Source organism: Alnus glutinosa, chromosome 7 (assembly GCF_958979055.1).
Source record: "Alnus glutinosa chromosome 7, dhAlnGlut1.1, whole genome shotgun sequence".
Taxonomy (NCBI): Eukaryota; Viridiplantae; Streptophyta; class Magnoliopsida; order Fagales; family Betulaceae; genus Alnus; species Alnus glutinosa.
In genome coordinates this window covers 7,481,370-7,494,722 of record NC_084892.1, presented here as the reverse complement: position 1 = coordinate 7,494,722, position 13,353 = coordinate 7,481,370, and the positions used below count along the sequence as shown (strand labels likewise).

Genomic DNA, 13,353 nt, shown 5'->3' with positions numbered 1-13,353 from the left:
GGATTGATGGGTTTGACCATTTAATTAAATGAGTCAAGTTAAGGTTTATCTATGTAGTCTTAGGGTGCGTTTGAGATTGTGATTTCATAGTCAAAAAGTGTGATTTTAAACCAAATCGCAGAAAATGAATTGTTTGAAAATTGCGTTTTAAATAAATTGTGATTTGAAAACAAATAAAATCTGTTTTTTCAAATCACAGACAAGTGATGCTTTTTTGAAAACGCAGAATTTTAAAGGTTAACCTGCAATTTTAAATACTAAATTACGATTTGATCAAATACTTAATTGCGTTTTTAAGAATCACATTTTTAAAACTACACACGACCCAAACTCAAATGTGTGAACATAAATTTAAATCCCAAGTCGAGGCAAGTTAAAAGGGGCTACAAGAGGACAGAAGAGCCAAAAGTTTTCTCTAAAAAGTGAAAAGGCACACTTACCCAGCTATGTTTAGCTGGGTTAACCAAACTTAGAGGCAATAAAGAAAGGGTTTAACGACTAAGAAAAACCAATGAGAATATGTAATTATTGTGGTTGATTCAAATTCACGTGCTTAGCCACATGAGCATTAATATAGTTTAAGTCCCTGATCGCCGATTGCAATGAAGTGATCAGAAACACAGTAATAGTCAATTGATCAGCATCACATGATATGATCATGCGGCTTCCAAGTTCCAACACAGTTAGATTAGGATTAAGATATTAATTAAACCATTATTTTACCATTCATGATTAACTGTAGGCCTGTAGCTGTTAAGGAATCTAATCTTGGAGATTTTTTTCAAACTGCTACGCCCATTGTCGATCTCTAGGGTCTAAAACCTCTCTAAAAGGCCGGTCATCAACATGAATTCTTTTTTTGACATTCAAGTCTATCAATCATTGTATCTAAGAAAAAAAGAAAAAAGAAAAAGAAAAAGAAAAAGAAAGAAGTCTATCAATCATTAAATCTTTGGCTTAAAGTGAACGGTTTTTAGAACTTTGTTTTGATCTCTCTAGTTTAATTGACCCACATATTCCAAAAGAATCACTTCACTCACTCACTTGTAAATCAATCAAATAATTAATTAATGTCTCAAACCGCGTTTTAATACAATTGTTTAACTTCTAGAAAAATCAACAAGAACATGCTCGATCTACTTTTTTTTTTTTTTTTTTCCCTTGGCAAATAGACATGCATGATCACCATGCAATCTATTTGAAAATAGGGGAAATTTTACTTCCTCTCATTGTGTTTTGGTGCTTTTTCAGTCATACTTTCAAAGTTTAAAAAAGTTGCAATATCAAGTTCTCATATTTAAAATTTTACAATGCCACTAGGCACCTGTTAAATTTTTTTATTAAATCTTAATGGAGGCTGCTAAAATATCCCTGTTTCAAAAAAAAATTTCAAGGCTAACCCATGGCCGGGTTCCATTTTTTTAATTATTTAATGAGGGTAATTTTGTATTTTTATAAGGGTATAAAGGATATTTCACGTATTTATCATTTGATTGAACGTTAAATCTTAATAGTAGGGGTGACATTTTAAAATTTTAAAACAAGGAAATCCAACTTTACAAATTTTTTAAACTTTAAAAATATAATTGCAAAGGTACCGAAATATGACGGCCGGACAAATCAAGTTTTCCCTTGAAAATATTTTGGTTGACGAAATTTCTAGCAAGCATATTCTAAGCTAGAGGTTTTCACAGACCACGTGGAGGCCAGAGGCATGCATGTCTTAACACAGTCTATATATATATAACCTGCTTCCTCTCTTAGTCTCTTCCACATTTTAACCATCAATGATTCTAGTTCTTCCTTCCACTTAAGCCAACCTCATGAAGATCAGACGTTGCAGAACTTTGGCTGCTCTTTTCGCTTTGATTCTGATTGAAATCCTCATGTGCTCTTCGTTTTGCCAATGCCATGAAAGCATTCCAAGGAAACTGCTCGTTTCTATGGCTTCTGTATCGACAAGCACTCTAAGCAAGTTGAAAGAAGCCATGAAACAGCCCAAGAAAGCTGTGGAGCCAAGCTTAAGGAAAGCGCCACCAAGCGTTTCAAATCCTACCCAGAATAAGTAGCAGGCCTTAATTATCATATTTTTAGTTTTGATCATCTTTTTCCCCCTCACCTACAGTTCTTATGTTGGGTTTTTTTTATATATGTTAATTTCCATTATATTTCTGTAGTAGGCCTTAATTATGAGTTGTATGTAGCTGAAGTGTACATAAAGATCGAGTAGACCTTGACATTTTTGAAAATTGCTTGTCTATCGATAAATTAAGGGCAGAAATTTGATCAAGCAAATGCCTAGGATTCAATTTTGTTGCAATTCAAATGAATGTAAGTTCCTCAATCTTGATTTCTTGGACGAGGATCTTCTAGAATTTCGTGCCCGATTTCAAAGAATTCGGACAAAAAAAGAGAAAGCGGTGTGGGGTTTGGGCACGTACTCCAAGCAGGTGGTCGGGCTCTCTACGTACACCTCTCTCTCATTCCCTAGAATTCGAGCCCGGAGACCTGCTCAAGGTACTCGGATTCCTCATCCACCCCCCCTCATTCGTTACTCAAATTCTCTGAAATTTGGATAAGAATTATTCCAAGTCTCCCCGCCGACCAATCTCTTTTATTTACTCTCTGTTTCATTAACTGCTGACACTCAAACGTAAAAAGCAAACTTAGGAAGCTTACAATTATTCAGTTTGGGATATGAACACAAGTGCAAATTCAATTTTGGGCAGGACATGTTGAAGCATAGACTCTATATATATATATATATATATATATATATATATAATTGTTTGAAACAGAAAAGAAAAAGAGAGAGAGTGGATCGCAAAGTCAGTGTATATAACTTAACGTTTAGCCTTGAATTCACTCCCCCTCAAAGTCAGTCCAAGATTTGTTAGACATGGGAGGGAAGAAAGCACATGATCCACATTTATTTTAATGCAATTCCTGGCTTACACATGTTGTCCCATGCTTGAGATTTGCTTTGGAGCTGATGATGCCACCACCAGAGGAGCCACAAGACAGATGGAAAGTGAAGGGGTGCACGTTGGGTTGTCAAGTAGTACGTTGTTGGGATTGGTAGTCATGGATTCATTTCATTTACCTTCTAGGTATATACACCTACAATTTAGGTTGTCATTCCAGCCCAAAAGTTCACTACTCCAACCCACCAAGTGCCTTAAACAGGAAAAATTCCATTTTGGGTCAGCTTGTTTTATTACAAAATTCTTTTTTGGATTTTAGTATTGTAACCTAATGCATCACCCTATTCAAACAAGACTTCGAACAAGCTTCTCGAGTTTTTGTAGTGCCATTGATGTACATCCTTGTTCGAACGAGATTTAAACAAACTTGCGAACAAGACTTCTAAATCTTTAACTTTAGTTCTAAAACTTATACTCATGACTTAACCCTATATATTACAACCTACCGGCTAATTATATATTTTGACACTAAATTTGTCAGTACTAAAAATTTAATAATCTTACTTTTTTAAGATCTAGCTTTTATAGACTCTAAGGAGTAGCTCAATTGACTGGAGACCATGCCTCACACAGTAAAGATCACTGGGTCGAATCAATTCCCCTCTCCCATTCCCACTGGTTGGTCATATAAAAAGAAAAAGAAGAAGAAAGATTTAGCTTCTATAGTACCTCGGTACCTCCTACCTTATTCTTTACTTCTACATAAATGTTAATTTCATCCCTTTGGAGTAATTAGATAAATTTGGGCCATTTAGTTAAGGTCTTAAGAAGTTTGTGCTCTTATGTATATTATAGATGTATGCCATAACAAGCTACCAAAATATTTTTGTACTCAATTAATAATGGTGTTGGTACAGCTTTTGATATGGCACGAACATCTATCTTCTCGTCTGTCAGTTGCATCACCTAGGGGTTGCAATACCTGCAAGGTGAAGAGGGTACAACTGGGGTTAGCCGGAGTTTCTCCCTCCGACGCTTAAGTCAGTTAGGGTAAACTGAATGTAATTTTTTAGTGTTCAAAAGACAGTTTGTATCATACCTAGGGTATGAGATGTATTTATAGTCCTGACTTTACTTGGCGATGAGTCATCCCTTGGGATCCACGCTTGGGGATGACTCATCATTTCCAGCCTTCATTTCCTGTTAAGGAAGGCATCTTAGTGTCTTGTCATTGTATTGCATCTGTAGCTGATATTTTTGGTGCTCTACACGAGGCGAGATATTCTTGGTGCTCTGCACGAGACATTACAACGGCTACATCCTTTCTGCACTGCCAATGGCGCTTTGCACAAAGCATTGCAAATATGTTTTTTGAGTTCTCGGGACGTGCTTGTCCTGGACCCTATTGACTCGGCACCTATCTTCCGGGATAGAACTGCCTGGGAGCACCGCTGTCTTGGCTTTACAATCGCCAACTTTTCTTGAGCTGATTCTGACCTAAAGGTCCATGGCCCTCTAGATGGCCTAGTCTGGTTGGGATTATTCCTATCAAATGGGTTAATAATTAATGTTTGGGAGGTTGAAATTGAGAGTTAAGTTTCCTCTAAAGCGTGACCCGCAAAAGCATATATAACATTTTATAATTGTTTTAAGGCTAAATGACACTAATCTTGGTTAAAGTTTGGAAAAATGTTTAGAACTCGCTCTTTTTTTAATAAATGACATTCTATCGATTGAGACAACTAATAGCTTACACCGTACGTTAACAAAATACTTTAAAATAAATAAATATCTTTGAGCAAATATCTAAGTATTATTTTTTTGTCATCCCAGTAATTTATATTTACACACTCATGCTTGAAGAAAAATATCACGTACGAAGGCTACTGAGATTTTTTTATTTATTTTTTTTATTTAGTTTTATAAATGTATATTTTTAATATATTAATATTTTTTTTAGCAAGAGTGATACATGTCATCATTTTATTGGTGTTGACGTTGACACTAACAGAATCCGTCAAGTATTTTGACAGAATTTGACTACAATAACTAAATTGTTATTTTTTGCCTACCTTGAAGACTTTTGAATTATTTTTTATTCTGCAGTGAACGATTTGTAATTTTGCTTTTATCCTTTTTTTTTATTATTATTTTTTCAAAAAAAAGTTTAGTTTAGTTTAGTTTTTAAGAGGATAAAAGTATTATAAGAATATTTTGATAAAATTGATATTTTTGACACACTTTGATAATTTGATAGGTCACATTAATGTAATTGAAAATTTAGGGGACTATTTTAAAATCGGTTATTTGTTGATAGAGTTTTTTATATTTTCCCCTAAAATTAAGATGTCAATAACATTTCTCTAAAATCTTAAGTGAGCGCAGTGTAATTTAATTTTGTTTTAATTAAAGAAAAAAAAAAAAAAAGAAGAAGCAAGAATAACATGAGATATTTGCTGTGGCCCAAGTCAATCTTGGGCTTTGGGCTTGGCAAGTCTCTTATTACACTCATTCACTGTACCATAACAAATTTCCAACCCAAAAGACAAATATAGAAGGGAGGTTGGAAAGGGGTGGTGTTTGAGGAAGTAGGGTTGTAATCGAGACGAGTTTGACCGTTTAAGTCCGACTAAAAAAAATTACTAAGACTCGAGTTCAACTTGACAAAAAAATCAACCAAGCTTGAGCGCTCGTTTGATTAAACAAGCTAAAGTTGAGCTCGAGTTAGACTCACATAATTTTTTTTTTTTAGTAAATTAACATTAATTCTACACTATGAAGTTTATATATATATCAACTAATATGGTCCGCAATGTACAAAAATGGATCAACCAAACTTGGTTCAAACCGACAATTGCACCTCTATTTAAAGGTTTTTTTTTTTTTTTTTTTTTTTTTTTTTTTCAGATTTTAGCTTAAACTCGCAGCCTTGATTAACTGGAAAGTGCTTTGACGCCAAATGAGCCACGGATAAAGATTCACGACAATTATTTGTTCAAATTATTAACAATTTAGGCATGTAATGTGAGAGACTTTAAAGCCGGTCACTTGTCCGGACACATAAGTTTCATATGAAATTTCTCACATTACCTACCTGAATTACTACGAGACCAAAAAGTAATTTGTTTGAAATGACAACAGAGCGGCCCTAGCTTATACTAATACAAAGAATAAAATCCTCCAAGAAGTACCGGGCATTCGCTTTTATGTAAAGGCAGTCCATAAATAAGGAAACGAGGAGACCAAAGGAACCAACATCGCCCTGCCAAAGCTTCCTCTGTCTGTCTCTCTCTCTGTGAAATAAAAAGCAGCAAAAGAAGTTTTGGAATAAAGAAACAGAGAAGAGATAAAAGAAGCATCAATGGACAATGATGATTGATGCCTTAGCTTACCCTCCTCCTTTTTACTCTACTCCTACAGACTCTGTACATGCAAAAAAGTGTGCTTGACTAGTCTTAGCAAGCTCTCTAGCTTTTTTGTTTTTTGAGCAACAGCAGGGGAGGGGGAGCGGGACGATTACACCAAATCAAAACGCAGAACAAGGGCCGAGCAACCCGACAATAATCCTCAACATAACCAAATTAGTGTGGGTAAATATAAATAAAAAGGAAATGTGTTAAATGAATGACACGGCTGACGGCTCGAAGTATTCTTAGCACAAACGCTAAAAAAATTGTCCGTCACATCTACACTTTCAGGATTTATCAGCTTCAATATATTTTTGAACCTAAGCACTATTAGACTACTAATTAAATATGTTCATATCAACAGTTTTTTGAGATAGCTGGGCGGAGTGGTAGTGCTATAGCAGAATTTCTGAGTTCGAACGCTGAATCTACAATCGATTGATGTCGTATTAGGTGAACCAATTGCCATCCTCTTACAACAGTTTTCTGAAACAGAGATATACTCTGTTGGAGATCGATCCTCCATATTCAACTTGGGATATGAAAATACATAAATAAGACTAGGAAAGGTTGAAGAGCTGCATCAACTGTCAATTTTACAAAGAATTTGTCAATTTGACAATGGCAGGTCACTGTAACTGAACCGGCCGGAATATATATAATTTTCGGTGGGGTACGTTCATGAAAATCTATTGCGCAACCATAAAAGAAGGTAGCTAAGCTAAGATTAATAAAAGGATCCGCAGATTCGGAGAAAGTATGGGCTTGTGGTTATGTGCGTTGGTCGACGTGACATCATTAGCGTCGTCTATGCTCCGGTCAAGCGCGTGAAGTGGGTGCTGTACGTAGACTCACCTAACAGTAGTGTTTGGTCTTTTTTTATTCGATTTCTAGGTGTCTTGTTTGGAAAAACAGGGGAAAGTTGGGAAACTGCCAAATTTGCCGCGACTTTCTGCAATAGAATTCAGGAAAATTTGTACCGCATCCGGGTGGAAGACTTGCACATATACGTACTAATTACATCCCACCTTCGTCTAATAATTGCCACGACCTTTTGAGTCACTCACCTTCTTATTTCGATTTAAAATTAAATAAATCTTCTATTGAATTGGCAATTGATTTTATTAATTACTGACTATCTAACTTTCATTTTTTTTTTTTTTTTTTTTTTTTTTTTTTTTTTTTTTTAATGTTATCATTTCATTAGGGTGCTGTAAAAAAAATTATAGTACAAGCGTTGTAGTTTTTTCAATGGTTAAGATCTAGTTTTAAGTATTTTATAAAAAAGAGAGAGAAAATGAAGTTAGATCTTAATTAACCATCTAACGGAAGGATATCAAAATTATCAAAAGAGTCACAAATTTTTTTAAAAAGAAGAAAAAAATTACAAAGATTTAGCCTCTGTTAGGATTTAACAGAATTTGCAAAAATACCCGCGCTTTGAATCTTTACAATTTTGTTTTAATATTAAAAAAATGAGTATTTTAAAATTTTTGACGGGATTTAAAAGAAAAAGTCTTTCGAAGAGGTGAAATTGTAAAAAATTAGAAGTTGATACATTAAATTAAGAGTTTTTGAACTTTTAGATTAATTGCAAAAGTGATGAAAGTTCATAAAAAAAAATTAAGTTTTGTTTTCAAAAAAAAAAAAATCCTTGATCTAATGATCTACTGAATTGGCAATTGATGTTGGATTACTTATTGAGTACAGTTAGAGATATTACAAATTTTTTACAAACATATGTGGTAGTTTATGTAACCCTAATCACGTCAGCCACTAACAATTAAATTTTATTTATTAATTTATTTTTCACTCATGTTAATTATGTGAGGTTAAACTCCTATGAACCGCCACATGAATTCTTAAGAAAATTGTAATAAAAACTGTTCATCGCTCAAAACTATTTACTACAGCCTCTACAGCACCACATTACGGCAAGGAAGTGGGTCCACATGCTGCTTTCAGTAAAATTAGCAAATATTAAAAGAAAAAAAATACTGATAAGTAATAATAGTCTAAATTAAATGAGTGATAAATAATTAAATATCGTATCTTTCACTTCCAGATTTTCAGGAATCATTTCGTTTTCTTACTTCTTTTTTATCTTAAAAAAAATCTTGCTGTCACAGTGGGATGAATCAGTCCTTATCAGTTTCCCAATTTTCTCCCACTCAAAATAAAAGAAAAAAAGTCCCATCAAATCATCTCACAAACCAGCAAATCTTAGTTTCCTTTTATTTTATTTTTTTGGATCATCACAACGAGCTTTTTAAAATTTAGCTAAGCAAATTGTTTTTATTATTTTAGGTAATTCAACCACAAAATATCAAGATATTCATTTTTTTTTTTTACTTTAATTAAATATTATTTTTTTAGTGGTTTTAGACTATTAGTTGGTTGAAAGTTGAAACTAAGTGCTATGGAGGGTGATGTTTTACAAAACATTTTAGAATTAAACCCAATCAGATAAACACCTAGAAGAATAAATCCAAAAATAAAATAAAACCCAGAATACCAATATCTCTCTAAAAAGAGAGCAAAAAAAAAAGGGCCGTATTTGTTTTTTGGGAGTTCATGATGCCAGGTATGAAGTGGGTAGCTCGTTTGAGAACCTTTTAATGAGCTTCTATCGATATATGCACACAAAAAGAGATAGAGAAATAAGAAATACGAAGAGATGAGAGGAAAGTGAAGGCAAAAAGCCGAAAAGAGGTCATTTGACGAGAGCCCATTCGAAGAAAGGATAGAGATTTTGATAAATTGTGTTTTTTTTTTTTTTTTTTAAAGAATATTCTCCAAATTTTATTAAAAATTTTGAAATAAAGAGCTTGTTTCATTTTTATCCCTGTCTATTTTCTACTGAATTTACATGAAATATTGACTTACTTTAATTTAAATTCAAAGATGAAACATCAAACTGGGCTCCACTTGCTCCACTTGTGACCAGCAGGTTACAAAAGCGAGAGAGACCGCAAACTACTCCAATCTTGGATCTAATGTGATTGCCAACTAACCACATGAGAGAAAAATATATGTATATATATATATTGACGCAGTCCACACTTGGTCGTGTACAACCTTAATTAGCTAGTACACAAATTAAATCAAATAATTAATCATCAAGTAACATGATGTACGAAAGATATACACAACATATCAGCATGCATGAGATAGAGATCTTGAAATTAACCAAGATTCCATGCCCTTGCGCAGAAAAAAAGAAAAAGAAAAGAAAGAAAAAAGAAACCAAGATTCCTCAACTAGGGAACTTCAAATATGTAATTAAATATAATAAGAAGATCGAATGAGGGGCAATCCAATTAATTAATAAGCACGAGTTAGACCAAGTAAATCGGCACACAAAAATCTGTCTCCTTCTTTTTCTTTATATATATCTGATTATACAGGCCTCTCGATATACCCTAAAAGCAGGAATTGGTTCTAGCCTTGAGCACGGTGTCCTCTATGTAGTAGTCATGCATTTTGTATACATACGTTACGTACGTGGGTATATCATTCAAACTATAACTTTAATCAATACTTTAACACTTTTTTTTATATGTGGGTTTAAATTTTCTTTTTGGGTAATTACCTTTTCCTCTCATGAACTACAAAAAAATGTGTAATGCCTCCATGTACTACCAACTCGACTAAAAAAAAGTATCAAACTACCATAGTTACATGTTTTGCCCATCTATTAGCCTAACTTGTGAAAATACTTAAATATCCTCACTTAATTTAAAAAATGACCTAAATGCCATCAACTTAAAAAAGAAAAAGAAAAAGGGGTGATGCCAGACGGGGTGGCTTGCGAGCCACCCCCAGAGGTGGGTCAGGCTACCTCTGGGGGGCCGCGCGGCCACCTCCTCCACCTAAGGGGGTGGCTGCCACCCCCTCCGGCAGCCACCCCATTTTCTTTTCCTTTTTTATTTTTTTATTTTTTTAAAAAATATATTAGTTTTAATATTTTTTATTAATAAATTTAAACCAAATTAATAAACCATTTTTTTTTTATCAATTGAGGGCATTTTTGTCTTTTAATCAAAATTTTAACGTCCAAAATCGGCATATTTCGTCCATGTTAACGGTCTGACTAACGGAATGGGGCAAAACGTGTATAGTTGGTAGTTTGATACTCTTTTTTAGTCGAGTTAGTAGTTTATGGAGCATTGCGCATTTTTTGGTAGTTCACGGAGGGAAAAGGTAATTACCCATTTCTTTTTTAATATGAGAAGTCCAGCATGTTAAATATTTAATTAAAATAAGCGGTGAATGACATAGACAAAGTTCGATCTCAAGACCTCAAATCAACCATTGTCTTAAAAGCTTAAGCTAATAAAAATTAATACTTTAACACTTTTCCTCACTTGTAGGTTCGAATTTCCCTTTAATAGATAAGGTTCAATACGTGAAATATTTAATTGAAATGAAAAGTGAATAACAAAGGCAGTATTCGAACTCAGAACGTATACTAAGATAATATGTTAAATCACCACTTATTTCAAAAGCTTAAGCTAATAGGAAAGCTTTCTCGCATATAATCTCAAACTCTTTTTAATATGTGGGTCCAACAAGTATAATATTTAATTGAAATGAAAAGAAAATGACGAATACTATGTTCGAACTTGGGACTTCTGCTCTTATATATATCATATTAAATCAATACTTGTCAAAAAAAAAAAATTAAGCTAACAAAAATGGATAAACTTAATAAGTAATTTAATACTGATTAACTTTCAAGACAAGAGAAATGGATAAACTTAACAAGTAATTTAACACAGATTAACTTTCAAGACAACAAAAATGGACAAAATTTCCAGAAAGTAGAATTATTCAAAGGACATTGCTACCAATTTGTCCTTGCAAGTGGTCACCACCACAATGGATTGAATAGAAGAATTGCACAAATCCCCAGAGCACATCATGTACAATTCTCCAAATCCCGTCAGTTGGAAAGAAACACAAAAACCAAGTGAGAAGAAGGAAAAGCAGATCGAACTTCAAATTACAAACTGAATCCAACCAATCATTGACATAAGAGAATGGGGAAAGTAGAATTGTACAACAAAACACCATCATATATTTCACATGCTTCTTCTAACCAGCTTCTGTTGGAGAAATCACATGCTTCCATATATCCAGCATCCATGTCGGTCGTCTAGCTTCGAATCATCACATGATCCATCACATGCTTCTAGCCATCATTTCCTGGAATCTCCTAGCGGATTCCTGCTTCTCCAGCTGAAATTTCTGGTGGGAGCTCGCTATGAACATCTCGGCAAGCTTATCGATGTCATTGATATCCTTCTCAGTGGCCGAATTATTGTGAACCTTTTCCTCAAGCCATTGGAGGTAACCGGAGAGCTGCGACGACTCCCCCACGCCGGCGGCCACCTCGCCCGCTTGCTCCGTCGAAAGCCCAGAATTCCACGTGGAGTCATAGTACAAATGGGTCTCCGAAAACGGCGCCGGCACCGGAACAACATGCGAGGAGCACCAGTTATAGTGCAGCCTAAATGACCCGAAGAACAGCTTCTTGTTCTTGTTTTTGTTCTTGTACATGAAATGGACGGGCTGGATTTCTTTCACGACTTCAATGAGGATGGTCTTGGCTTTGGAGAGACCGCGAACGATGCGGCACACGTGTGAGAATATGAGGGTGTGAATTAGGGTTTTGATCCTCGTGAAGCTTAGGGAAGAAGATGGAGGAGATTTCATGGAGAAAACTTGAAGAGGGTGGAGTGTTTTGGGATAGGATATTGAGCTAATCATGATGGTGCCAGTGTGTACTATAAGCTCCGGTTGAAACGGATTTATAAAGAGCACGGGTTACGAATTTGCCCCTGGACTTTTTGGGTATTTGAGGAAGAACCAACCCCCTTTGTGGATTATGGATTTATGGGTGTCGTGTTTCTTTTTTTCTTTTTGGGATTTGAAATTGACTGCCAGTCTGGGACTTGAAATGGTAAAAAGCTGCTATTCAAAAAGGTCTATACTAGAAGAACCGCTTATATTATTTGAGATAAATCAAAGGGTTATTTTTGGAATAAAGGGGTAAAGTGGGATAGGATTTCCACACATACAGCGACGTGTACGTACGTGAGTGACCATGTATGGCGCCAAGAGCAGTGGGGATTTTTAAATCATAAATTAATTGACCCGAGGACGGCGATTTATAAGGCATAATCTTCGATAGAATTACAAGCCCAAGGATTATTAAAATGGAGATCATGGAAATATTGTAATTAGAATATCCTAATCCTTAATTAATACATAGCCTATATTAGCTAGAGCACTAGGCACCAAATTTCATTAATTACCACGCAGTTTGATAACCACATCTGATCATCCTGTTCATTAACGAAAACGCAAACTTCTCAAAGGCCGAGAAGTTTTGTCAGAATTTGCTGCTAGCTACACTAATCTCACCAGAAATGAAAACTCCAATTTATTTATTTATTTTTATCAAAATATTTATTAAATAATTAAATCCACACTTGGTTATCGGTTTAGGTTAATTTAATCCCAATTTTCATCAAAGATCCATATATGGAAATAAGAAAGAAAATGTTTTAGGTCGAGATAGTTTCGGGGAAAATTATTGTTTGGTTGAGATCGAAATGGTTTAATTTGTTGTTTGGTTGATATGAAAAATGCTTAAATAGTGTAACTGAAAACCTACCAATCAAACAATTAGAATTGCCAGGCAACATCGAATACCGCAACAAACAATTTTTGCTTTTTTAAAAAATACCCCACCAAAACCCATAGACAAGAAAAAAGGAGTGTGACTATAGAACTACAGAAGGGAAGTTGTTGGGAGTTGCAATGTAAGAGGGATGGAGGGGGGAGATTACAATGGGGCAAATGAGATAGGGGTGAAAACTTGGAGCAAGTTTTTGATTACGGGCTAAAATCGGTAATCAGCTTTGGGGTAGTCGGTTATTGAAAATTTCCATCCTACTTCGGTAGTCGGTTAGTACTCAGTTATCCGAACTAGATACTAAAATGTGTTAATCCCA

At 34.6% G+C, this 13,353-nt stretch overlaps 1 protein-coding gene across 1 annotated transcript; it reads right to left on the bottom strand.

The window, feature by feature from the left end:
• Positions 1-11,135: 11,135 nt before the first annotated feature.
• LOC133873008 (uncharacterized) lies at positions 11,136-12,132 on the bottom strand. Its single transcript, XM_062310712.1, has one exon. The coding sequence runs from the start codon at positions 12,101-12,103 to the stop codon at positions 11,516-11,518; it is 588 nt and encodes a 195-aa protein (XP_062166696.1). The 5' UTR covers positions 12,104-12,132; the 3' UTR covers positions 11,136-11,515.
• Between the last annotated feature and the right edge of the window lie 1,221 nt (positions 12,133-13,353).